The sequence below is a fragment of the Festucalex cinctus genome, chromosome 8 (assembly GCF_051991245.1).
Source record: "Festucalex cinctus isolate MCC-2025b chromosome 8, RoL_Fcin_1.0, whole genome shotgun sequence".
Taxonomy (NCBI): domain Eukaryota; kingdom Metazoa; phylum Chordata; class Actinopteri; order Syngnathiformes; family Syngnathidae; genus Festucalex; species Festucalex cinctus.
In genome coordinates this window covers 24,755,993-24,782,814 of record NC_135418.1, presented here as the reverse complement: position 1 = coordinate 24,782,814, position 26,822 = coordinate 24,755,993, and the positions used below count along the sequence as shown (strand labels likewise).

The 26,822-nt window shown below is 37.8% G+C and overlaps 4 protein-coding genes across 8 annotated transcripts in view; 3 read left to right on the top strand and 1 right to left on the bottom strand.

Moving 5' to 3' along the window:
* cacna2d2a (calcium channel, voltage-dependent, alpha 2/delta subunit 2a) overlaps window positions 1-4,489 on the top strand; it is a 169,160-nt gene extending 164,671 nt beyond the window's left edge. For all 3 annotated transcript variants that reach the window (XM_077530816.1, XM_077530815.1, XM_077530817.1), the window contains one exon: window positions 331-4,489. In XM_077530816.1, the coding sequence (XP_077386942.1) occupies window positions 331-441 (111 nt within the window). In that variant the 3' untranslated portion in view covers window positions 442-4,489. The remainder of the gene's footprint in view (window positions 1-330) is intronic.
* On the bottom strand, window positions 3,157-8,549 carry abhd14b (abhydrolase domain containing 14B). The gene is made up of 4 exons (XM_077530823.1): window positions 7,925-8,549; window positions 6,404-6,618; window positions 6,048-6,289; window positions 3,157-4,729 (listed from the first exon to the last, which is right to left on the bottom strand). Exons 2-4 carry the CDS (start codon window positions 6,615-6,617, stop codon window positions 4,550-4,552), a joined length of 636 nt encoding a protein of 211 aa, XP_077386949.1. The 5' UTR covers window position 6,618; window positions 7,925-8,549; the 3' UTR covers window positions 3,157-4,549.
* Window positions 3,467-17,948, top strand: mst1 (macrophage stimulating 1). Of its 3 annotated transcripts, none has more exons than XM_077530819.1 (19): window positions 3,467-3,572; window positions 8,369-8,422; window positions 8,735-8,879; window positions 8,993-9,108; window positions 9,183-9,297; window positions 10,539-10,675; window positions 10,742-10,862; window positions 10,933-11,051; window positions 13,014-13,188; window positions 13,509-13,639; window positions 13,780-13,882; window positions 13,961-14,112; window positions 14,234-14,266; window positions 14,986-15,100; window positions 15,230-15,307; window positions 15,470-15,616; window positions 15,745-15,851; window positions 17,103-17,242; window positions 17,695-17,948. In XM_077530819.1, the coding sequence occupies exons 2-19, from the start codon at window positions 8,371-8,373 to the stop codon at window positions 17,854-17,856; spliced, it is 2,148 nt and encodes a 715-aa protein (XP_077386945.1). In that variant the 5' UTR covers window positions 3,467-3,572; window positions 8,369-8,370; the 3' UTR covers window positions 17,857-17,948. The 3 variants fall into 3 exon arrangements, with proteins under 3 accessions (XP_077386945.1, XP_077386944.1, XP_077386946.1); XM_077530818.1 differs by lacking the exon at window positions 3,467-3,572 and adding an exon at window positions 7,904-8,089; XM_077530820.1 differs by lacking the exon at window positions 3,467-3,572 and having other exon boundaries at window positions 8,202-8,422; window positions 13,976-14,112.
* Window positions 17,949-22,173: 4,225 nt separating this feature from the next.
* Window positions 22,174-26,758, top strand: LOC144023431 (high mobility group protein HMG-I/HMG-Y). The gene is made up of 6 exons (XM_077528888.1): window positions 22,174-22,370; window positions 22,780-22,935; window positions 23,024-23,107; window positions 24,471-24,521; window positions 24,619-24,657; window positions 25,154-26,758. The coding sequence occupies exons 2-6, from the start codon at window positions 22,822-22,824 to the stop codon at window positions 25,223-25,225; spliced, it is 360 nt and encodes a 119-aa protein (XP_077385014.1). The 5' UTR covers window positions 22,174-22,370; window positions 22,780-22,821; the 3' UTR covers window positions 25,226-26,758.
* Window positions 26,759-26,822: the final 64 nt, after the last annotated feature.

The window sequence follows — 26,822 nt, the reverse complement described above, 5'->3', positions numbered from 1 at the left end:
CCTGGATACAAATGAAGATGATGTAAAATAGGAAGTCAAACTTAACCCATCTGCTTTTGTTGTTCAGGTTGCTAAAATTAAATTAAATTAAATTTAAAAAAAAAAATAATAATTCTCTTCACATGTTGCCATCTTGCTGTATGCTAGCATACCAAATGTTAGCATTTTAGAAACTCATATCAGTGCAGTACATCCACATTTTCCGTATCTCACTTTCTACATGTCCCTCCTTTTACTTCGAAGTAACTTTATTTTGACCCAGATTATGACTAATGAATAATAAACAAAACCTACATGTAGTTTTTGACGCGCTGTCTGTACTTTCCTCAGGAGAACACGTCAGACTGTGGACGGGGCCACGCCTTCCGTCCGTCCCGCGTGGCTTTGCTGCTGATTCAACTGTTCGTGCTTTACCCTCACGCTCACTCTCTACTACATTAATTTCATTTGCCACACACACACGCACACACTTTATAGCTGTCCTGTGCTTTTCATATGTGCCCCCAATGCTCCCCCACCTCCCCACTACCACCACCTAAAGTAGTCTTATAGGCAATGATGGGCAATGATGGAAGCCCTGAGTGCCGCCGTCTAGCCAGCTTCACTTCTGTGTCCTCAGCCAAGGTTAGCCACACAAGGAGAGACCCCAACCACCAAACCCCACAAAAAGAACTCTCAAGTAGACGACATGTCACTCGTGTCATGAGAATTACGTTTTACTTTTGTTCACCAAAAAAAAAAGAAAAAAAAAGGGACATGTTTAATTTATGCACTACTATATCTACTTGCCAAAATGAGATAGACTTTCATGTGGTCTTATTTTTCTAGCCAAAAACACAGCAACAATGGCTTCATGAGAGGGATTTAAAAAAAAAAAAAATGTTATTGTCAGACGTGCTCATATTCACTACACGAAAGCTCACGCTCTAATAACACAGCTGTGACGTTTCACTTACTATTAGCGAGCGGTGTGGTGTAGTGTTATATATTACCAACAAAAAAAAAACAAAAAAAAAAGAACCTCTCTGACCTCCATTTATACCAACATCACCTCTGCCAGTCCTCATGAGGCTGTTAAGAAGGACAAGATAATAAAAAAAATCAATTATACATGGATGAAGTCGTAAACGTGACAAGAAAAACATTGTTATGAGAAAAAAAATGGAATACAGTATTACAAGGGTTAAGTCATAATGTTGCGAGCAAAAAAAAAAAAAAGTTGTAATGTTACATTTGGAATATTATGAGAGGAAAATTGTGAGATTGCGCGAGAAAAAAAGTTGTGATTTTACAGGAATTAATTTGTCATGTTATGACAATAAATAATTTCTAAATTAAAATTTGATGAGAGTGAAAGTGAATAAAAGTGTAATCTAATGACAACTCATTTGCAATCTGACAAAACATTCTTTACCTATGATAGCAATTTCACAAGAATAGAATTTTATGAGAATACATTTTTATCCTAGTTAATTAAATTATAATTTTACAAAAATGTTCAATTGTAGAAGAATAAATTACCATACAGGAATACAAACGGAATTTTGTGGTAAGAAAGTGTAATCTTTAGGATCTAGTCAATGTTTGCTATTTATTCACTTGTTTCAAACACAACTGTTTTCTTGTAAAGAAAAAAAAAATCCCACTTTCTTCTTGTAATATTATTCTCGCAACTTTCCTCTCAATGTTCCATTTGCTTTCCTTTTCGGTCCTCTCCTAGCTAAACTGCATTATGTTCTTCATTGGTTGCGTCATTCACTGCCAGGGTGGTCCAAGGCCTTATCATGCTGTCCCCAAAATGGCCACCAAACGCTGCCAACCGCGCGCAGCAAATAGTCGGCGCCTGTCACGTGATCGTCCTTTTTAGACTGTTTAGGAGCCGCTCTGTTTCATAATAGTGCCTTGACGCACTTTGTGGCGGACGAGCTTAGCGACTGTATAGTGTAGTTGTTCATTTTGAAATCAAGCAAGCGGCCATCTTGGAGAGGGATCAGCTTTATTAGGTCGAGCAGCCATCTGACTGCCATCACATGAGGTCCGGTCAGTAGGCTTATCAGCACACACTTCAACTGGATTTACGCAGCAAGTGAGCAATTTCCTATTCAACGCCGACATTTTCATGTACACTTCAAGCGGCATGTACAGTAACCAGGCGTGCAGTAATGTTGCATATTTAGACCATATTGAATTTTGACACCCCTAACAGATACAACAGCGACTGGAAGAGTCACAGAATGAGGAAATTGAAAACAACAAACTGTAATACTTGGAATTGTGCCGCTTGCAGCGTAAATCCAGCCATATTGGGCCATGTTTTTTGTCATTAGGGCCACTTGACTGCTCTAGTTCTGCCTGACGTGAGTTTGAGTGTGTGAATGCGTGTGCGTGTTTGCATTAATCGAGTGGAATGTCTTGAAAATAATGTGGGTGATGTGAGGGCTGATTGTTTTTTATGTTCTTGTTTGTGTGTCGCAATGAACACAATCCAGTGTTATGGACGTTTAAAAAAAATAAACAAAAAGGGACGTCAGCGCTTTTTGGATTGACAGAATGTGTTAGTCGGTCAGTGTTTTGAGTTTTGAAAATGCAACGTAGAAAAACGACGCCTCTCTATTTGAATGCCTTAGCGTCACGCACAACAGAGCTCTGATCCCCCTCGCCCTGCACACGCCCACCATTTATTTTATTTATTTTTTTACATCAGTAATGGAGATAATGAGAAATAATGGATATTGGGATTTGTTTTTAAGTCTGACACTTTACTATGATGACCTAACACCCTGGTCAAACTGACCAAGGAACAGTATAGTAATTACTGAGATGGTGAGAAAAAAATGGCACCACTGATGCTCATGAAGCAACACAAGTCACGTTTGTTTGTTTTTTAATTGTTTCTGACCGTTTTGGATAACTAAACATTCTCCGGCTTGAAATATGGACTGAAACAGTTACGGAGTTAATAATAATCAGCTATTTAAAAAAAAAACAAAAAAAAAACTCAAAACTCCTGAGAAACAAATGAAACAAAATGGCGGGATGCTAACACAAGGCATAAGTCATGCTAATGTAGCCACATAGCATTATGACATCAAGTGATGCACGTCTGCTGTCATATGGCAGGTTTACCAAAAATAAATACAAATAATGTTTGTTGGGTTTTGTTTATTCATTTTTCTATTCATTTCATATTTGGACAATTATACACCGCAGATCAAATAGGCTCAGTTTAAATACTGATTAAAATGGTTAGTAAAAGTTCATCATTAGATATACATAATATTTATACTTTTTTTTTTTTTTCTTTCTTTCTACTACGCCTTGGAAAATAACTGCTGTTCCTCATGCACAAAAGTAAGATAAGAAAATGTATTGCAAACGTAAAACTTATGCTGCATTAGAGGATGGTCGGAATTTGGATTTTTCTGAGCTCAAACCAGGAAGTGTGTACGGGAACGCCCTCTTGAACGCGGAAATTCCAGTCGGAAAAAAATAGTCTTGCCAGTCAGACCCCGACGTCACCGACAGACTACAAGTGGCGTCACTCTACAACTGGAGACCACAGACCGTGAATGGTAAAACATAATTTACTCTACTATGAAACCAGATAGCTTTATTCAATCATTCATAAATATTAGACATAACGTCACGTAACACAAATTACGTGACTGACAGTATGCCGCTGTCTCCCTGCATGAAATGATACTGTGAACTACTGAACTGTATGAAATAAGATAAAAACAATAAATGAAATACAATTTCGAGAAGGCAAGTTTGCTGGAGGTCAAAATGAGTTTTGAGAACCAAAATAAACAATTTATCACTATCCGCCATTTTGGTTGTTTACTTCCGCCTCGAACGCTCTCAGGTCGGACTGGGAACTCTGATTTATCCGACTTCCGACCATCCTCGAATGCAGCTTTAGCATGTCTTTTGTATATTGACAGGTTTGCCAAAACTCAAATCAAATTGTGACGAGGGTGGGGAGGGGGCAGCTGGTTGGAAAAAAGCAAAAGGGGAGGCGGGCTGTGTCCGTGTGTGGGGTGAGGGGACAGTGTGTATGTGATTGTGTAGTTTGTAGTCTGGTGCTACGTGACCATGTTTGACAAAAGTGTGTGTTTAAAAGAAAATAACATTTAGAGAAAAACAAGAGTCGGAATCAGTCAAAGTGAAGTCAGTATATATATCTAAATATAGGAAAAGAGCACTGTTGATAAGTTTGAGGTCTGAAGTCCAAACAGATTTTTATTTTGTATTTCTTTCTCGTGAGCGAGCGAGCGTGTTTGTGTGAGAGGATGACTTGAGCTCCTTTGTTTTGTTTGTCGCTCCATTCTTTTTGTACAGATGAAGTTATGCGGAAAAAAAAGATGAGAAAAAAAAAGAAGAGGGGCAAACTTTGTAAAATATCGTGTCTGTGACTCCTTGTAAAATATTTTCAAATTGTTTATTACAGAGAATCAGTTAATAAATAATGTTCATATTTTTCACTTCATTTCAATGTGTCGTGTTTTTTTTTTTTTTTTTTTCGCTCTTTATTTTTTTTTTTTAAACCTCAAAGTTTAGCAAGGAAGTCGGTGAGAATCTTGTGCCATGCGTCCGGGTCGTCCAGGTAACAGGCGTGCCCCGCCCCTTTCATCTCCGCCACGCTGTGATTTGCCAGCTGGCTCAGGTTGCTAAGCGACACCTGCCCCAGCTCGGTGTCTCCGTCGCCGTAAACGATCAAGGAAGGCACCTGTCATGACCACAAAAAAAAGTGCCCGTTTTAATGTACTAATGTAGACAATTATATTCTAGGTTCTGTTTTATTACGCTTATGAAAACGTGAGGAACCTTCAAAATGATCATTTCACCGTGACGCCATGCTCCGCCTAGGGCTGTGCAATTAATCAAATTTCAATTTAAATTATGACACTCCACAATTACAAAATCAGCATAATCGTAAAAAAAAATGAATAATAATACAAATTCTTGAATTGTTTAAATTTATACATTAGTGCACTTTTTATAAATTTTAATAACTAATTTCATAAATTTTGTTTCATCAAACAAACTTGAATAATAAGTGTTACAACGAATTTTATTTGTCTTAATATTTTTTACGTTTAAACATTTTCTTGTTTTGTACCAAAAAAAACAAACAAATGATCATCCTAATTGTGATTTCAATTATGACCAAAAAATTCGTGATTAATATTTTCTTCATAATCGAGCAGCCCTAGCTCCGCCCACATTGACATGAGCAAAAATGTTTCATAACTTTTATTGTGAAATTTGAAATAATCAAGTCGTTTATTTATATAGCCCTTAACTCATTTGCTCCCAAAAACATAAATATGTTCTATTTTAAATGTTTTACGTGTCCCAAAGACGTATTTACACGTTTTTTTAAGTTTGTTTGTTTTTATGCTCGGGCATACAGAAGGCTTTGATGCAGCCTGTCAACTGCAAAGAACGGTTGAAGAAATGGTAGTTATTACACAAACGGCCAGCAGGTGGCAGGAGAGCAACCAGGGCAATGTTGGAAAAAAAAAAAAAAAAAGTTCAATTCCTCACAATTCTAAATAGATTTGTGAATAATGATGAAACTTAGCTTTATTCTAATGCTAATTGCTGCCAAACGGAAACGGATAGAAATATACTTTTTTCCTGATGAAAGAGGGAAGAGACTTTAATCTTTCTTTTGGTGTGTTCTATGTTTTTATAGCAATAGAACACTGCATTCTGTGGGCGCTTGCAAAATCAGCCAAAATCCAGTAAAACAGCCGGGAATGAAGGGAATTAATCTTTGAAAATGGCTGGGAGTGAATGAGTTTTAATTACAAAAGAATCTCAAAGAGCTTCATATGCCCACAGTTGACAAATATTGACATCCCCTGCTCTAACCACAAGAGGGCAAGGAAAAATCTAAAACAAAAAAACAATGAGGGGAAAAATAAGAAACCTTGAGAAGGGACCGCCAATAACCCGACTGCAATGGATGCCGAATGGGCAACAATTTACACAGTATGTGATACTAAACAATATGAAGTAGAACAACATTATCCTGTGACCTTGACGCCGCGGTACTGTTGCGCGCTGATCTTGTCGGTGCAGATGGGCGCGATGGGGATGAAGGCCCGCAGCAGGTGCTGCTGCTGCAGCAGGAAGGGCAGCGAGTACATGCCGCTGAGTGACGGGCTGATCAGCACCACGGGGCTCAGCTGCAGTCGCTCGCACACGCCCGTCAGAAACGCGGCGGAGGCCAGCTCCCCGACGGCCGCCGGCGCCTCGGCGAAGCTGGAGCGGCCCAGCCCTGAGGACGAGCATTTGGCGACGAATATAGTCCTTTCAGTGTAAAATGTACTCTACAAAACTGACTGCGTTCGGATGGACGGATGGAAGGATGACTGCTTCCTGTTCCGCTCACCTGGAAGGTCGATGGCGACCGCTCGGCAGCCGACGTTAGCCAGCGCGTGAAGAGTGCCGATGCTGAGCCAGTTTTCCGAGGAGAAGCGGCGGCCGTGAAGAAGCAAAACGGACGTCTTGATCTCTCCCGAGGACGGTCGACTTTGACGGTAGAAGAGTGGCGACGTGCAGCCTGGCACCTCGACGCTCCCTTCGCTCAACTCCACCTGTGACATGCTAAAACACACACACGTAGTCGTACAAACTGCATGGTCAGTACAAGTTCTCGACTTGACTCCGGCAGAATAAAATTTTGATTATTATTGAGACGATATTAAATATAAATAAAATAATTTGTCCCTTATCATTTACAACAATAAAGATTTAAAAAATACAGGCGGAATATTCAACTGTTTAATCCAATTAACAACAACAACAATGAAACAAAACAATTTAAAAAAAAAAAAAAAAAAAAAGTGAGGTGCATGCTTGCCATTTTTTGCCATTGCTGCAAGAAAAACAGCCCGTTGCTATAGGTTACTGAGTCAGGCGTGAGTTTGTGACTCTTCTTGATGGAGATGTAGTTACTGCCCTCTGGTGGCCAATGAGTGCATACCAGAAGGGGGCACGTATTCAAGCATGAAAAAAAATGATGCACAAATTGTTTAATTCTTTACATTTTATTTAACTGTTGTGTTACTTTTCAATCGAGGGGAAAATGCACAGCATACATCAAAGTTTGGGAAGAGACATTCACACTTTGAGGGAACTGTGACATGTTTGTAGAAGTAGAGCAAATAAAACAAAGTCGCCGCCCTGCCCTGAGGCACTCACAAAAAATGTTAAGACAATTCATGCATAAATTTAAAGAAATTTATAATAATTTAACAAAAAAACAGTATCTTTGTCAAAGGAGAATTTCTGGTCTTTCAACTCAAAAGTCGTCATTATCAGGTTAACCTGTTTTACAATATTTTTTAAAAACAAAATTTCTTTCAAAAACATGAGCAAACGCTAAGTATTGCATTGTGCACATACTTTTCTTATTTCGTAGATTAAAAGTATTAAATTATACACAAGCTATTTGAACATTTGGAAGAGATTTGGAAATTCGCATTTTTAATAAAATTGGCTAATTAACAGTATAATATTGATCACAAACTACACCTACCTATCATTATGCACAAAACTTGGATTTCCAAAATCCCTCCAAACTTTTTTGATGACACACTCAGGGCAAATACAAAACACGTATGAAATTGTCTCAAACTCACTGAATGTGCATTTATCATCAAATAGGCTATTGCAATCTCTCTTTTGAAATGCAGAACTGAAAGGGCATCAGCATATTCTACGCCAAACTGTTATTTCTGCGTTCGAGGAGGGATTTGCAACCACAACTATCAACATCCTCCCCCCCCTCACTCACACAAATACAATGTTCTCTCATGTGGGGAAGCGAACCCAGATCAACTGCACCGAATTCAAGTAACATCACAACTTCTCCACCCAAAGCCCACACAAACATCGACATTCTTCTTACCCGATGATGTTGATGACGACAACTCGTGCAAACTTGTTGCGCTTCCGCTTCTTTTACCGAGAGGGAAAAAAAAACAAAAACAAACAAACGAGAGCCACCGAAAATGAAAGTTTCCTCAAATCCTTTCATCGTCCTCTAGCGTCCACTGAGAGAATCGCAACACGAGTGAGCAGACCAAGATTCTTGATTAATGATTAGTAAAAGCTTATTGATCCCCTGTGATTTTGTTTGCATGAAGGCCTCTTTGTTTGAATAAGGGCTCAGTGTCCAGCGTTTCATGTTCTAGAATCTTCTTCCTCCAAAGAGTCTTTTTTTTTTTCTTTTTTTTCTTCTGCTCCGTTTTACGTCTTCCTCGTGATGGGGCGGCTCGCTTTTTAAGGAAACAAGATCTGAACGAGACGTCTTCGCCTGGTTCGACTGTTTGTGAAACTTTTTGTCTTTCAGCGATGCTGCTGCTGTTACTGTTGTGTTGTTTTCTGACATCAGACCTGGTCACTGGTGAGTTTGAGCTTTCATGTGTTTACATTCACAATGAGAAAATACTATGCAATGTATATTATTCAAAATGAAGATATTGCCACACATGGAAACTGCTTAATACACAGTAGTAGTGTAAATAAATAGTCTGACGTCCAAAGGTCGTGGGGGGGTTGGAAATACCACACACAACACCTGCAATCATGTGCACACTCGAAATGCATCACAATATCATCATATAGCAAATATTAAGTTGCCCCAGTGATAATATTTTATTATATATGATGTAGATATTGTTTTGAATGATAGTCTGACTGATGCATTCCCACTCAGGTTACCGCAGTCCCCTGAATGACTTCCAGCGCTCGGAGGGCCGAGAGCTGGAACCCACTTTCGGGAACTCGGACCACGGTGTCACATTGTTGGTCCTTAACGTGGAAGAGTGCGCCGCTCAGTGCTCGCTCTCACTGGACTGCAGGTACACGAATATGCTGTAAAGCTAAAAAAAAAATAAAAAAAATCCACTGTATGGTAGCAGTGAACATAATTAAACTTTTGTGTGTGTAAGCATAGTATCAATGTGTCCACCAGAGCGTTCAACTACGAAACGCGGCCGACAGCCACGTGCAAGCACCTGCGCTGGGTGAGCGACGGCGGCAACGCGAAGGTGAAGCGCAACGTCAACTGCGACCTTTACGAGAAGAAAGGTAAGAAAGAGACGTGCGGTGTTAAATATAAACTCAAACGTGTCTTTATGTCAGTGCGTGTGTTTGATGTGCAGTCTACGTTCGCAAGTGCATCGTGGGTAAAGGCGAGGACTACCGAGGGAAGGTGTCCACTACTCGAAGCGGACTCACCTGCCAGCAGTGGTGGTCCAAGTTTCCTCACGATCACAGGTGAGTGGAAGCGTGTGGGGCTGAACGATTTCGAAATCGTGATCTAGGACGGCGCCATTTTCTGCTTGTCAAAGCCGCGTTTACATCCCCTGTGACCAAAAGATGCTATGACCCATTTTGACACGAATCCAAAAATTCTGATTCGGCATTCACTTTCAACCGGCCTATTTGCAATCCGACTCACCGCCGATTCGTGCACAGCGCTAATTCTAACAAGAGAGAACATGAGAGGATGGAGAAGCTAATGCTAATCGCTAATGTGGAAATGCTGTTTTTTATTTGTAAAATTGAATCGTGAAGTGACTCGAAATCACGACATCTGATTCAGCCATGGAACCGTGTGATTGGTTACTGAAAAAGTGATCCCATTTCGAACTAGAGCAGGGATGTAACGATAACATGATATTGCGATATTAAAACTGCCACAATATATCGTCGTCGTCATGTCACGATATTGAAAGCAGCACATCTTTAAAAAAAAAAAAAAAAAAAAAAGTCAAGTTGATTTCCATTTGTGCAGTTCTAGCACCCTCTGGTGGCTAGTTTTTTTAGTGCAGTTTAATTTTCATACGGTATGTTTTGGCCCTACTATGTTTAAAATTAATTATTACTATTGGTCAGATGAAGGGGAATGTAATATGCGTGTGAACTGAATGAATATGTGGAGGAACTCAATATATGCGTGCATTAGCAAGCCAGTGCCTTAATATTAAAGGGATACTTCACTTATTTAGCCCATTTTAGCACTAAAAAGTTAATATTTTGTCTATAATTAACTTGACACTTTCATTATTTTTCACGTACAATTAGTACCTTTAAAAACACATTTTGCAACTTGCTGTCGACTGAAAATGACATCACAAGGGCTCAGGTAACCAATCATAGCTAACCTTTTTTTCTAGATTTAGTCATGTGACATTCACAAGCTGAGCTGTAATTGGTTACCTGAGGCCTTGTGATGTCATTTTCAGTCGACAGCAGGTAGCAAAATGTGTTTTTAAGGGTACTAATTGGACATGAAAAAAAAAATCAAATTTATCATAGGTAAAATATTAATGTTTGACTGTTTGAATGTTAGGTGGTTTATCTTTAATTTTCTCTTTTTTTGAAGTATAAAATTGAGTTGAGATGAAAGGATTTGCCAGATGTTTGGACGCCAGCCATAAGCCTCGAAATGACTCATAACGACCAACGTGTAGTTGGCCCACTGTTGTCGTCTAGCTGAATTGTGACGCGTTCAGGTGGACTCCGTCGCCCAGCAACGGTTTGGAGCTCAACTACTGCCGGAACCCGGACGGGGATCGCATCGGACCGTGGTGCTACACCACCGACCCCGAGCGGCGCTACGAAAGCTGCAGCATCCCTCAGTGCAAAGACGGTAAGGTCGTTTGTTTTTTTTCAGTCGATGTCAACTGTCGGATGTTTGACAGTGATGTGCGTGCAGAGGTGTGCATGACGTGTAACGGCGAGGACTACAGAGGGCAGGTGGACCACACGGCGAGCGGCAGGGAGTGCCAACGCTGGGACCAGCAGTACCCTCACCAGCACATCTACCAGCCCGAAAAGTACGCGTCCCTCGTTTGGCGAGCGTCGGGCCGCGTCTCAATGCGATGCGACGCGTTTTTTCCCCCTCAGGTACCCCGACAAGAGTCTGGACGACAACTACTGCCGGAACCCCGACGCCTCGCCCGTGCCGTGGTGCTACACCACCGACCCGGATGCGGAGCGCGAGAGCTGCGAGATCAGCAAGTGCAGTAAGACGGCTCACATACGGAACGTGACCTTTTTTTGCGTTAACATTTAATTCCTTGTCGTTTGTACTTTTGTTTTGTACGGGGTTGTTATAGTTTTGGAATTTTTCCTTGTAGTTAGTTTTGATTTCGTTTTGAAGATTGTTTTTCTTTTTTTATTTAGTTAGTTTTAATTATTTTCAGGGTGGTTCTGTTAGTTTTTATTAGTTTTAGTTATTTAATAAATGCTTTCAGTATTAGTTTTAGTTTTGTTTTTTTAATGTGTATTTCTTGTGCGCAATATTTAAAAAAATACACCATGGGAGTGATGTCATCTGAAAATGCGTTTCTATTGGCTACTGCTAGATGACATCACTTCTTTTTAAAAAAAAAAAAAAGGCACCACACTTTCAAACGTCCTTAATCCGGTTAATATCCAAATTAATCTACTTAAAATCACATTTAAAATCATCCCCAAAGGCTCACACATTAATTCAATTACCAAAAGACTAAAACGAAGGACATTTTTGCTATAATTATGGTTAGTTTTGTCAATGTAAAATGTAGTTCCAGTTAGTTTTTGTTTTTTAAAAAGCATTTTCGGTATTTTATTTCGCTAACGAAATTGGTTTTTGAATTTTAATTTTATTTTTTTGTGGGTGTTAGTGAACTAAAATAACCTTGTTTTTGTTTTTTTTGTTTTTTTGTTTTTTTAATTCAGTTGGGCTGTTTTTAGAGCGGGTTTAATTCACAAATATGAAAACAAAGGACAATTCAACACAAAAAGTAGTTTCAGTTTCTTTCTTTTTTTTTTATCAAAGCACTCTCATTTTAATTTTATTTTATTCGCAAAAATCTTTTTACAATGTTTTAGTTTAACTTACTTTTTTGCCAATAAACTTCATTAGGGCAGTTAAAAATGGCACCAAGTGCACCTGTCGTTTTTTTTTTTCACTTAAGGCTGAAAGACGTTTAAACAATGCATGCTTGAAAATGTACAGTTAAGCAAACACTTTCAATACTCAATACATTCTCCGTCATTCAAATGATGGCTATGTTTGGTAGCAAGGTTTTGTTTTTGATGTTTTGTTTTTTTACTTGATTTTCACGCATGCGCAAAAGTAATGCTCACTCTGCTTAAATTACATAAATATATTAGAATATATGTTTGTGCTGCGATTAGCTGGCAACCAGTTCAGGGTGTACCCAGCCTACTGCCCGAAGCCAGCTGAGATAGGCTCCAGCACCCCCCACGAAGCTTGTGAGGAATAAGCGGTCAAGAAAATGGAGGGATGAATGGATATTTATATATTAAATAATATTTGTTGTATTCATTTTATATATATATATATATATATATATATATATATATATATATATATATATATATATATATATATATATATATATATATATATATATATATTTTGTATTGTATTGTTGTAATTTCTAATGGTTTAGCCTCAATCAATGTTAATATGACAATAGTTACAGTCTAATTGACGTTTAGTTTGTTCACAATGTGGACTTTCCCCCAAATTTGACAACAGGAGTTGTGCAACAAGCTGCAACTTTGGAGTTCCCACTGCTGACCACTCGAGTTGGGTGGGAGGAGGTTGGAGAAATTGCAACATCTTGTCACGTAGTTGAAAGTCACAATTACTTTGATTTTAACATTCTGGAAGAATATCGTGCTAAAGCCCAAGTATATCTTTATCATTATTATTATTATTATTATTATTATTATTTATTTATTTATTTATTTTTATTTTTTTCCATCATCATTTGTTATTGTCGTTATTTTTTATTGAACTGATTATTTGAAAAAGTATTATGCAATTTAAAACAATCATTACTATTATTATTATTATTATTATTATTATTATTATTATTATTATTATTATTTGACTACAGGCCCATTAAAAAGCGACTTCACATCCATCATATGCCCCTTCAAGCTTCCTCTCGTCCGCGATTTCTTCTCAGCCGAGGTGCGCGTGGAGAAGCGTCAGCGCTCCAGCTTCACCACCAACTGCTTCCGGGGTCGCGGGGAGGACTACCGTGGCCGAGTCAACGAGACCACGTCAGGCATCCCTTGCCAGCGGTGGGACGCGCAGTATCCACACGAGCACCCCTTCTACCCGAACACGTACGAATGCAAGTGAGTGTCAAATACTTATATACTGTTACTGTACTTCAGTAGATTCTTCAATTATCAATACTTGAGTATTTGTTTTTTTTCCTGACTACTTTTTACACACATTGGCCTTTCATACATAAATACAGAAGAAGAAAAACTATCTAGCGTTGGCGGGACTCTTGTGCTATCAAAACGTGTTCCCGTAGCATTCCTAACGATTGCGAACTGATTTTAAAAAAAAAATAAAAAAATAAAAAAATCTAAATTAGCGAATGATAATTTAAGGAGAAATGCACCTTGCCCTCCGAATGTTTTGAAAAAGTTAAATTGCTGCCATCTAGGGGATTGGAGGAGAACTACTGCCGCAACCCAGATGGCTCCGAGGCCCCCTGGTGCTTCACGTCTGTGCCGGAGATGAGGACTGCGCTCTGCCTGCAAATCAAGCGCTGTGCGGATGACATTGACGCAGAGGGTACGCCCGCCACACTGTAGCCATAGATAGATAAATAGATAGATAGATAGATAGATAGAACACATTCTTGGACATTGTACAAGTTCAAGAATGTATAATCTTGTAGCTTTGGGTCCATCACGCTGATGTAATCCTTTCAGACTGCTACCATGAAAATGGGCGAAACTACCAAGGCATGGTGCGTAAAACTCGCAAGGGCATCACCTGCCAAAAGTGGAACGTCAACACGCCTCACCACACCAAGTATGAATATGTCATTTTTGTGGGGTTTCTTTGTCAAGGTGGTGACTCATTTCCATATCATCATCGTCAACTGACTAGCATTCGATTGTCCAGAATAAACCCCAGGACGCATCCCGAGGCCAACTTGACCGAGAACTACTGTCGCAACCCAGACGGGGACCAACACGGTCCCTGGTGCTACACCATGGACCCCAAAACAGAGTTTGACTACTGTGCCATCAAGCAGTGTGGTACCCAACTATGTTTTGTTGTTGTTGTTGTTGTTGTTGTTTTAAACAAAATATATATATAAATATATATTGACAGTAAAAAAAAAAAAATCTACAATTTTTTTTTTTATCTTTCAAACAGCTGGAGAGAAAGTCCCGCTCACGGAACCAGTGGGTATGTCACTGAATTCATACCTTTATTATATAGAGGTGCATTGAGCTACAAAATGGCGATCTGCTGATGTTCTTTATTTATTAATTAATTAATTTATTTATTTATTTAGGTATTTTTGCTTTGCTGTTTAATGCCACTACCACGTTGTCGTAGAACTACAGCAATTTTACACCTTGTACATTTAAAACACAATACACATTTATGTTTTTAGTCTGCTAGCTTAACGCTAATGCTAACACATAATAGGAAACACTGTAATACTACTGTATATTCAGCCATCTTATATTGTAAAACTTTAAATGTATGTAGTCATTTTTTGAATATTTACTTTTTATAATCTCTCTCCGACGCTCTCTCATCTAAACACATGAGACATCAAATAAAAAAAATAACAGTATTTACGCACTTTATCCTCTGAGATTAGATGAGCCTCAATGAACAATACCCATATGTCGGTCTTATACCACCCCCTGGTGGCCGCGGCAGGTACACCAGGTGCAAAATGGCCTTTTTAATTGATGCAGTGACAAGAAAATGTTTCATTCTTTTTCACGTGTACTTTTTATAAAGTATATTATACAATTGTATTTTTCACAAAAAAAAAAAACAACATGCCACAAATTCTTCAAAGTCCTCACCTGCCATCCTAATGAATACAAGTGCTACAGAAAATGGATGACATGAATATTACTGTATTAACAACGTCTTTTCCCACACAGAGAAAGTTGAGTTCAGTGAGTGTGGGAAAAGAGAGGACCGCTTCCAGAGTACCAGGTTACGCATCGTAAACGGAATACCTGGGAACTCGCCGTGGACGGTTAGCCTCAGAGACAGGTGTGTGTGTGTGTGTGGGGGTGTTTTCGTGTGCGTGTTTGTGAGAGCGAGAAGTAGTAGTACCTTTTGAGATTTACGTTAAGAAGAAAAACACACTCAGCCATGCCACGTTTCACTCTTACCCGGCAGGAAAGGAAACCATTTTTGCGGGGGCGCCCTGGTGGACGCCAGATGGGTGATCAGCACCAAGCAGTGTTTCTCCTCCTGGTAAAGCTTATACACATACATATATATATATATATATATATATATATATATATATATATATATATATATATATATATATATATATATATATATATTTTTTTTTTTTTTAATTATTATTATTATTATTATTATTATTAACCTGTTTATCTGGTGTGTGTTTAGCTACGTGGATCTCCCCGGCTACTCGGCCATGTTGGGCACGTTGTTCCGTGACCCGCAAGACGGCGAACCCGGCGTGCAGACCATCCCTTTCACCAAGATCGTGTGCGGACCCTCCGAGTCTCAGCTGGTCATGCTGCAACTGGAATTGTGTGTACACCTTTTTCTTTTTCTTTTTCTTTTTTTTTTCTTTTTTTTTTTTTTTTTTTTTTACTACCCGTACACACAATCCCTCACATGCTCATTCCATCTGATTTGTTCTCTCTTTGTGTCCGTAGCCCGGCCCAGTTTAACGAGCGCGTCTCTCAGATCTGTCTTCCTCCTGAGCGCTACATCGTGGCTGAGGGGACGTTTTGCGAGATAGCAGGATGGGGCGAAACCAGAGGCAAGTCATAAGAATAAGTATGCTAGATGATAATAATAATGGTGCTTTGATATATGACTGACCCCACTTTGTATCTAAAACAACCCAACAGTGTTGCCATAAGAATGGCCTGTGAGTTGAATGCTAACATGTAATGGAAAACGCCATTGACGTGCTAATGCTACCGTTAGCGTCAATAGTCCAAGTTCCAGAAGCTGTTTGAACTAGACGAAGTGCAAGTTCTGAAGAAATTGCGTTGGAATGCTGAAAGCTGAATGTCAAGATTTGAACGCATGTAGAATGCTTATGAAGTAAATTGAGAGATAAATTATGAAATTATGACCTCCTGGTTACTGGACAACGTACTTCACCAACTGTGCCACCGAGCAGTATCAGACACCTAGTAATGATGATAAATTACATGTATGCAAGTGGGCTTGGAAAGTGATTTTTCGAAAAAGTTCAATCTCTGTCCCATTGAAAATGAATGGAGAAAAGTTCATTTTAAACGTTAAATTGTGCAAATACTGTAAGTAATGTGGAATCAGATGATATATATATACCCCATGAGGCGTCAATTTTTTAAGCTAGCTGAAATTTGAACAGTATAAATTGGAAGCATTATGTGGGAGTTGTTGCGCGACAAAAAATGTGGAGAATAAAAATCACAATAACATATGTGGGAATGCTTCAACATTCCCACAACAAGCAACAGATGTAGGCAGATAATAAAACTGTATATTCTTTATCTGTGACAAATAATGGCTAATATTGCGGCATCTTACTGCGCTACTTAAAGTAGTAGTAGTAGAAGAAGTCTATTATTCATCGTTTGTTTTGTTATGATACTACCCCCTGGTGGCCATCTTTATTTTTTACATCCTAAAATATCTACAATATTTTCTGTATTTCCATTCATTTCAACAAGGGAAAGATGATTTAAATTTGTATCTCAAAACACTGCTGTAAATATCGCGCAGCATCAAGTCAAAACCTCCAAAATAGTCACTTTAATGCAGGGGTGTCAAACTCATGTTAGCTCAGGGGCCGCATGGAGGAAAATATATTACCAAGTAGGCTGCATCGGGAAAATAACGGTAAATATCTTCAAAGACTGTGAAATACTGTAAGACTCAATTACTGTCATTAAAACGTGTTTTTCCCGTGAGAAATGAATGACAATTCCTCAAACTGCAAGCAACATAATAATGCTCAAATATACTCACTATGAGCTGTTTTCCACACAAGTCATTCCTCTGCTCTCCTTTCCAGGCACTGGAGACGAGACCGTCCTCAACGTGGCCCAGATACCCGTGCTCGGCAATAAGGAGTGCAACAAATACTTCCGAGGTCGGGTTCGAGAAAACGAGATGTGCACCAGTTCCTTCCAGGGAGGGGTCGGAGCCTGCGAGGTGGGTGAAATCTTTCAAGTTGGAGTTACTGTAGGGAAAGGGGAGGGGTTGTAGTTATAAATTAACAGCTAGTAATAAATTTAAAAAAAAAAAAAAAAGGCAAGGAAAGCCTACTAGAACATCTGAACTTCATTTGGGGTTAATCAGATGCATTTTAAACAGTGGCAGGTGTGAGCTGATTCGCATTTAACACAAGTATGAATGTGATTGGTGAATCAGCCATATCCCCAGTTTTAAGAGGGTGTGCACACTTATGCAAGCACATTACATCAGTTGTTTATTTTCTTTCAGCTCTCTAAAAGATTTTATTTGTTGTAATTAAGTAGAACAGCTTCTAGGTCCCATTAATGGTGTGAAAGGTTTTCAAAATAATGTATCTTTTTTTCTATATCACAAAATCATTTCAACAGGGGTGTGTAGACTTTTTATATCCACTGTACGTTTTCCCGCAGAGGGACTACGGCGGCCCGCTGGCGTGCCAGAACCACGACTGCTGGGTCCTGGAGGGCGTGATCATCCCCATGCGGCGCTGCGGACACCCGGGCCAGCCCAGCATCTTCATCCGCGTGTCGGTTTACGTGGACTGGATCAAGAAAGTCATGGGCTTCGCTTAGGAAAAGGGAAAAATGCATTATTTGATGTTGTGATGTTTTATGCCAATGTATTTTTTAAGAGCGCTTCTTACATTAAACGGTGGTAAACAGTGGTACCTTGACTTGTGAGTTGAATTTGGTTTGTTAGCAAAGTTTGGTGGCCAGAAACTGGACGGGTGGTCTGTAATGGTTTCAGTTTCAATTTCAGGTCCGTGTTCAATTCCAGATCTTTTCTGCTTTTATGGGATTATTTCGCAAATAAGTGAAAATGAGGGAGAGACTTTCAATTGCCGCATCCACACGCTGGTAGAAAGCGATGTAATCTACTCAAGTAAGAATCCAACGATTGTTTTAATCAGACTTCACCAGAGCTTGCTGATGCGCTGTCATTGGAATGACGTGTTGAGAAAAGTGTTGAGCAACACAAACCACACCACATCTGGATAATGAAATATTTTTTATTTGCACAAAACCAAGATCAGAAGAAAAAAAAAATGCAATGACCATGTATATTAAGGCATGAAAATAAATACAAATAATTAAAAAAGAAAAAAACATGTTTAGTAGGTCGTTTTTTGTTCTTGTTTTTTTAACAACCATGTATAATAAGGCGTTTAAAAAAACCGGCTTTTTTTTAAACAACCATGTATAGTAAGGTTTTTTTTGTTTTTTTTAAACGACCATTTATATACAGTAAGCCGTTTTTTAAATAGCCTTGTGTAGTAAGGCGTTAAAAAAAAAATACTATACATGGTTGTTTAAAAAAAAAGTTTTTTTAAACGCCTTATTTTACATGGTTGTTTAAAAAAAAAAAAAAAAACTTACTACATGGTTGTTAAAAAAAACAAAAAAAAAACGCCTTACTATACATTGTCGGGTTTTTTTTTGTTTTTGTTTTAAACGACCATGTATATTAAGGCGTTTTTGCTTTTGTTTTTTTAAACAACCATGTAGTAAAGTTTTTTTTTTTTAACAGCCATGTATACATAGTAAGGTTTTTTTTTTAAAGACCATGTACAGTAAGGCATTTTTTTAAACGACCATGTATAGTAAGGTTTGTTTTTTTTGTTTTTTTTTAAACGACCATGTATATATAGGAAGGCGATTTTTAAACAACCTTGTGTAATAAGGCGTAAAAAAAAAAAAAACGACCTTGTATAGTAAGGCGTTTTTGTTTTTTTAAACAGCCATGTAGTTAAGTTTTTTCTTTTTTAACAGCCTTGTATACATACATAGTAAGGTTTGTTTTTAAAAAAAAAAAAAAAAAAAAAAGACCTTTTTTTTTTAAACGACCATGTATAGTAAGGTTTTTTTTTTTTTGTTTTTTTTTTAAAACGACCATGTATATATAGTAAGGCGATTTTTAAACAACCTTGTGTAGTAAGGCGTTAAAAAAACAAAAAAAACACAAAAAAAATGACCATGTATAGTAAGGCGTTTTTGTTTTTTTAAACAACCATGTAGTAAAGGTTTGTTTTTTTTAACAGCCATGTATACATAGTAATTATTATTATTATTATTTTTTTAAAGACCATGTAGAGGAAGGCATTTTTGTTTTTGTTTTTTTAAACAACCATGTAGTTAAGTTTTCTCTTTTTTTCTTTTTTTTTGTTTTGTTTTTTTTCACTCACTCACACAAACACGCACACAAACAAACATGGTCTCCCAGGTGGGGAAGCGAACCCACGCCAACCGGCACCGAAGGCAAGTGACGGTTCCACTCCTCCACCCAGAGCCCAGTTTTTTCTTTTTTAACAGCTATGTATACATACATATAGGTTTAAAAAAAAATAAAAATAAATAAAAAAAAAAAAAAAAAAAAAGACCATGTATCGTAAGGCATTTTTTTTAAACAACCATGTATATTAAGGTTTTTTTTTTGTTTTTTTTAAACGACCATGTATATATAGTAAGGCGATTTTTAAACAACCTTGTGTAGTAAAGCGTTTAAAAAAACAACAAAAAAACACCGTTTAAAAAAAAACAAAACATTTTATTATTTTTTTTTTTTTTTACAAAAAAAAGACCATGTATAGTAAGGCATTTTTTTTAAACGACCATGTATAGTAAGGTTTTTTTGTTTTTTTTGTTTTTTTTAAACGACCATGTATAGTAAGGTTTTTTTGTTTTTTGTTTTTTTTTAAACGACCATGTATATATAGTAAGGCGATTTTTAAACAGCCTTGTGTAGTAAGGCGTTAAAAAAAAAACAAAAAAAAAACGACCATGTATAGTAAGGTGTTTTTGTTTTTTTAAACAACCATGTAGTAAAGTTGTTTTTTTGTTTTTTTTTGTAACAGCCATGTATACATAGTAAGGTTTTTTTTTTTTTTAAGACCATGTATAGTAAGGCATTTTTTTTTTAAACAACCATGTATAGTAAGGTTGTTTTTTTTAAATAAAAGCGACCATGTATATATAGTAAGGCATTTTTTAAACAACCTTGTGTAGTAAGTCGTTAAAAAAAAAAAAAAAAAAAAAAAACGACCATGTATAGTAAGGCTTTTTTTTTTTAAACGATCATGTATAGTAAGGCATTTTTTTTTCTTAATGACCATACAGTAAGGCATTTTTTTAAATGACCCTGTATAGTAAGGCATTTTTTAAACAACCTTGTGTACTAATGCGTTTAAAAAAAAAACGATCATGTATAGTCAGGCCTTTTTTTTTTTTTTTTTTTTTTTAAATGACCAATCCAATCCGTTCTTGCTTGGGGGCCCTGTTGTTACGTCACGGCTGACAATATAACAGTATGTACTCAAAAGTTGAGATGCTACTGTTTAATTCTTTTTAATTGTATTTAATTGTGTCATGACTGTATGTTTTTATGAAGTAGGCTATGTGTTTGACTTACTCCCACCGCTGTTTCATTGTATGCACCAACAACTAACTCCCCTGACGGAATTGAATGGAGCTCCACAGCACCTTCTGTGCAGTCCCCATTGCCCATTCCCGCTTCCACCCACCCTTCACTCCCTGGAAAAGAAATCCCTCTTGAGTCGGTCTTTTGATGGTGCCCCCCAACCTTCTAAAGACACGCCTTTGTGCCTAATGCCCCACTGTATGCGCTGCACATTCTTTCTAGTTCTATAGGAGCATTTTTTTTGTTTTGTTTTTTTGCAACGCGCCGTGATGAGTCCACGGAATTCAGCTTAAATAAACCTCAAGATCAGGAGTCTCACAAAGAATCTCTGCAGCACGCACTGCTCCACTTCCAGCTTTCTTTTTGTTTCAGTGACAGTCAAATGTAAACACAATGAAGCTTGAACTAATAAGATGTTCTTTCACTTTCACTTAGTCATATTCACGATGGATGACTTGTTTCACGTTGGTCATGTATGAATGTCACCTCTTGAAAATCTCACACTTCTGGGAAAACAAATCATTCTTTTCTTCTTCTTCTTCTTCTTCTTCTTCTAAGTAATTGCTGCCAAAGAAATATACAATAGTTTGATATAAATTGTTTCATCTTTTGCCACTTGACAAAAAAAATAAAATAAAATAAAAAGTCACAGACGTTATTAAATAATGACGAAAAAATGGAACAAAAAACATATAATGCATCATTTTTGACAGTTCGGTCAATGAGGTATTTGGCATTGTCACAAGTTACAAAAGCATTTGGACACATTACCATTATGTCCTTAGAGGGATACTTTACCATTTTTGGCAGTCAAACATTAATATTTTGCCTATAATAAATTTGATATTTTATTTTCATTATTTTCCATGTACAATTAGTACCTCTAAAAACACATTTTGCAACTCGCTGTCGACTGAAAATGACATCACAAGGGCTGAGGTAACCAATCACAGCTCAGCTTGTAAATGTCACAAGGCCAAACCTAGAAAACAGATGAGTTGTGATTGGTTACCTGAGCCCTTGTGATGTCATTTTCAGTCAACAGCAAGTTGCAAAATGTGTTTCGAAAGGTACTAATTGTACGTGAAAAATAATGAACGTATCAAATTAATTATAGACAAAATATTAACTTTTTATTGCTATAATGGGCTAAATAAGTGAAGTATTTCTTTAACTATATCAACAAAGTCATTTGGACACCAGCTCATGATCGATGATTAATCTGGTGAATAGACTGTAAAAAACAAAAACAAAAAAACACCACACAGAACTTGTGTTTTTTGGGGGGCACTTAAAGAATAATTTAATTTGGAACAGCTTTGAAATATAAAATAAACTATTGACATTTACAGCAATAATATTAGCAAAAACACGCCAAGTCGTTCGCTTCAAAACAATTTGCGAAGTTGTTTTAATTTATATCTTGAAAAGGAAAGTGAAACCTGAAACCCCCTTTGGGGCGTGGTTATGTTTTGGCCACTCCCCATTCCGCGTAACTTATTCCAGTACAACCCTCCCCGCCCCTTTGTTACGCTGCAACCGGCTTCCAGTGGTGACTGGACGCGTGAGTTTGGGTAGGTGGTCTGGTCGGGTTGTGAGGGGGCATCGCAGCAGAAGTTTTCAGTCGGTGCGGTGTCAGCATCCACCAGGTGAAGCTACAAGGACTCTCGTGGTAAGTTGTTTTTGTTTTGAATATGATATGCTTGCGTGTCGTTTATTTGTGTGGGCAATTGTAGTGTACGTTGTGGGCCGTCGGTCCACTTTGTGTACTGATCGTCCACTCACTGACTCCTCTCAGTGTGATCTTTTCATCGTTTTGCATTGTAAAATCCATTTTGTTTATATTAAAATTGAAGAGAATAAATTATAAATTACACTTACCTTGGTAGAATGGTGGACTTAACTTAGCATGTCTGTTACACAGTTGGAGTTTGGGACAGAATCAGGGTAGGCTACACACTGGACTGGTTATCATTCAATCACACAATCTCGTATAACTTTCCACCCACCAATGATCAAATTCTGAACGTTTCCAACATGTCCATTTTGAGACGCTCTCCTATCTTTGGACTTGTTTCCAGTTCCTCAGTCTTCAGGTTCTTGATGCCCACCTTCTCCAAAACATGAGCAGCGGCGGGCCCAAAGAGCCGGCGTCTTCTCCCGGGCCCAGCTCCCCCCAGATGGCTGACGAGCCCCAGCAACGGAGAGGTCGAGGTCGTCCACGCAAGCAGCAGCTGGTAGGACTATCATGAGGTCACTGATTGACTGATTGAGAATTGAAAATTACATCAAAATGAAGTTCTGATTGTAAATGTTCCTGGACAGGAGCCTCTCGGACCTCCGACTCCAAAGCGACCAAGAGGAAGACCCAAGGGCAGCAAGAACAAAGGACCCAAAGCTGCATTTAAGGTTAGGTTTGTGTTGCAGTACACTGGTACACATAAAGAACCCCGAAAAGGACATGGAAGAAAAAATATAAAATAATAATAATGATATAAAAAATTATCGCAAAACCTTCATTCATGTGCAAGAAAATAAAACATAAAAAAATAACTCAAGATAAAACTTTTGCGAAAATATTTCATTTATTTATTTATTTTTAATTCTCATTTATATTTTAATGCAAAACTTTTGAAGTCTCGCAACTTTCATTCACATTAATGTGGCTTGAAAATGCAAATTTTTGTGAAATAATGAAAAACATTCGTTAATGTGACTTGATATTAGCACACTTTGGTGAGATCTTACCCAACTTGTAGTCACGGTAGTAATACGTTTTAAATGCAAAACCTAACTGCAGTTAATTTAAAACCAATGGCTAGAAAACAAAACTACAACGTGCGAAAACGTGGTTTGATATTTTGTTGTGTTGACCGGGGGCAGATATCACAAAAGTTTTACTTCTTTCTGTCCCCTTTCATTTCTTTTTTTAAAATTTTTTTTTAAAGAGTGTGAAATACAGTTGAAATTGAAATACTGCAAATGTTTGTGAGATAATGCAAAACGTTTTATAAGACCTCATGAAATGTTCATGTTTACGTAACTTGATCAACAAGTTGTGAGATAAACATTATCTTGTAAAAGTTTTCGCCCAAAACCGGGTACCCGATTGACATTTCGACCACAGTGGGATCAATGAAAAAGTCCCGCCAGAAAATAAACCATAAGTTTAACATTTTGCCTTGAAACAAGCAGAAACAAATAGAAATGTGTAACACCAAAATATGAAGCTTTTTTTTTTTTTTTTTGCCCACACCATCTAATGTGGATGGAGTATGTTGAGATGAAATCAAAAGCAAACATGTTCTTGACAATATGTTCCATACACGAGCCTAAACACAGCATTCCACCTGAAAAATCCATTTGTGTTTGTCCATCGCCAGGGCGACCATCTTGACTTGTACAGTCACAGCAAGTGGCAAAATGGCCGCCCCTTGAAATGGATGGTTAGATTTTGGTGATTAATTCATGTTCTACAAATGAAATATTAATCTGGATACTTTGTTTAGACCAGTGGGGGCATGTGGAACATATTATTGTATAGAAAAGTTTTGATTTGACTTCTCCCTTTTAATTTTGATCATTTGGCATGAAAACCGGGTCCTTCAGAAATTGGGTGTAAAATTGCCTGACCAGAAAGTCGGAATTTGTAGCCTTGTCATCATTGTGAATATACACCTGAAGCAGGCCTCAGTGGCCTAATTGATAAGGCACTCGGTGACTATACTTGTAAACCAGTACTTCAGCTCTGTCAATCTTTCTTCCTTGTCAGAAAGTCGAGCCGGCTGGAGAAAGACGACCACGAGGGCGACCGAGGAAATGGGTGTGGAGCAACACGTTGACATTTAACAAAAATGAAAAGATTTGTGTGAAAGTTTGTGTACAGTTACACCTCGTTCATGTCTGATTCGTTTTTACAGCTGCAGAAGGTCGTTGAAAAGGGGAGTGAAGAGCAAAAGGTAAGGACAAGTCATGCGATCGACGAAACTTGACAGGATAAGTAGTTAAGCATTGACTTTGTGGTGCAAATGCAATCAAAAAAAAAAAAAAAAAAAGTCTGTGCTGTACATTTCTGTCGTGTGATTGAGAGAAAGCTTCCTGGCTCATATTGTGAATGAAACAGAAATTGCACAACCCAAAACCGACGAGGCCACATATCACTCATTGTCTGCTCCAAACACATCCGCAAAGCCGCTCCAAGAAGTGAAACCGTTGAGAGTCTCGACCTTTTTTTTTCTGAGCCTCGCGCGCACGAAAAGGGAAAGAATGACTGGACGGAGCGAGCTTAGCTTCTTCTAGCGTCTTCATCCGGCTGCCTCGGTTTCCTGACAATAACGGACTCTCGGCGAAACTAGCAATAAGTCATTCTCGCGTCGTCTTGAATTGATTCACTTTTTTGGGGGCGATTTGAGTCACATGACGGTTTTCTTTCGCTTGTTTGATGTTTCCCCACAGGGCTCCTCGGAGGAAGAGGAAGAGGCTCCCTCGCGGTCCGAGCCCTTTTCGTTTCAAGAGGAAGGCCACTAATGTGAGCGTTGTCACTCTACATCGAGGGTTGGCCGGAAGAACAACACTCCATTGGAAGGAAAATGTTGGAATTAATTTATGCCATTTTGGAGGGATGTGTCTAGCTTGCTGAGAGTGAGAAAATTAGATTAATTAATTAATTCATTCAGTTCCCATCCTTTATTGTCAAAGCAATTTGTTGGTAGTATTTTTATTTGTTTTACTATCACAGACACCACTTGAGAAAAGTGTCACAAAAACTATATACAGTACTGTAAACAAAAAGATTTTTTTTTTTTTGTCTGCCTGGCAACAGGCAAATACGTTATGGGCAGCTTTTTTTTTTCTTTTTTTTTTCCTGTTCAGTTGGCCAGTTTAAATCCAGTAAGAGCGGCACTAAATTGCCCATTAACAAAATAATAAGACATTTTATACACTGTGTACATAAAGTAACAAGTGTTGAAGCACTCAGGACTTTACTCCAGGGATTTTTTTTATTACCGCCATCATGAAACCTCAGGTACAAAACAATTCAGGAGCTTCTTTTCTGCCCAGTAATGTTTGGATTGTTATTTTATTTTTTTTTACAACTATTTTTTTGTGCTGTGTTGAGAATTTCCTATCAGAATTGATGCGCAGATCTCACAGGAACCACAGTTACCTCAAGAAAAACTGGATTGAAAACTGAAATGTGACTTTAGTTTGTTCACCTGTGAAAATGCAGCAAATACAAAAAAAACTTTTTAAAGCAGGGTACACACTGACGGTAGACGTATGTGCTGTGTCTGTCATATAACACATACTTGCTATTACATTTGAAAAAGGGTGTTAAAGATTTGTAGGCTATGCATGTACCCTGCTTAAGTGAGTCAAAGTAATACTGTACATCTTTTTTTTTTTCCAAAAACACATTTTTCCCTTTTTATGTATGTATCCAAACACGGGAACTTTTCCTTTCTAAAAAGCAACTTGTAACCACACAAAACCCAAATGACTGTTTTGTAAAACCGCAATGACTTGACTGATTTGTAATCGATACGGAATTTTAGCCAGTGTTAGCTGCTAACGTTAGTTGCTAATCATAGCAAAAAAAGCCAAGCTTGGACATTTCTCAATTGTTGTGGTTTCACCATCTTCACAGTCACTTTTGGTTAGCGAGACTTACCAAAACATTATTGTTTTTATGTTATTTTAAGAAAGCTATTATTTTTTATTGTCTAACCATGAGCGTGTGACGCAAACTGAATGTACGCTACAACTGCTAATGTTAGCTGCTAACGCTCACACAAATCATAGCAAAAAGCTAAACAGAAAATTGAATTGTTTCGGTTTCATAATTTTCAGTCAGTTTTGGCTGGTAACTTTCCAAAACATTCCTTCTTTTTTATTTTTTTTTTATTTTGGTATTTTTCTCTGGTATTTGTCCAGCAATTTCAATTACTATAATTCTTTATCTACAAGGCAGGTTACATTGTGTGCATTTTTCTCCATTTTGAGCACAGCCTGTGTTGTAATGATTGAGTGCTTCTTTACATAAAATGTCAACTATTGTGATTTTTCTGGTTTGTCTTGTCATCATTTACACATGCAGTTAATGTTCACTGACACAACCTCGCCA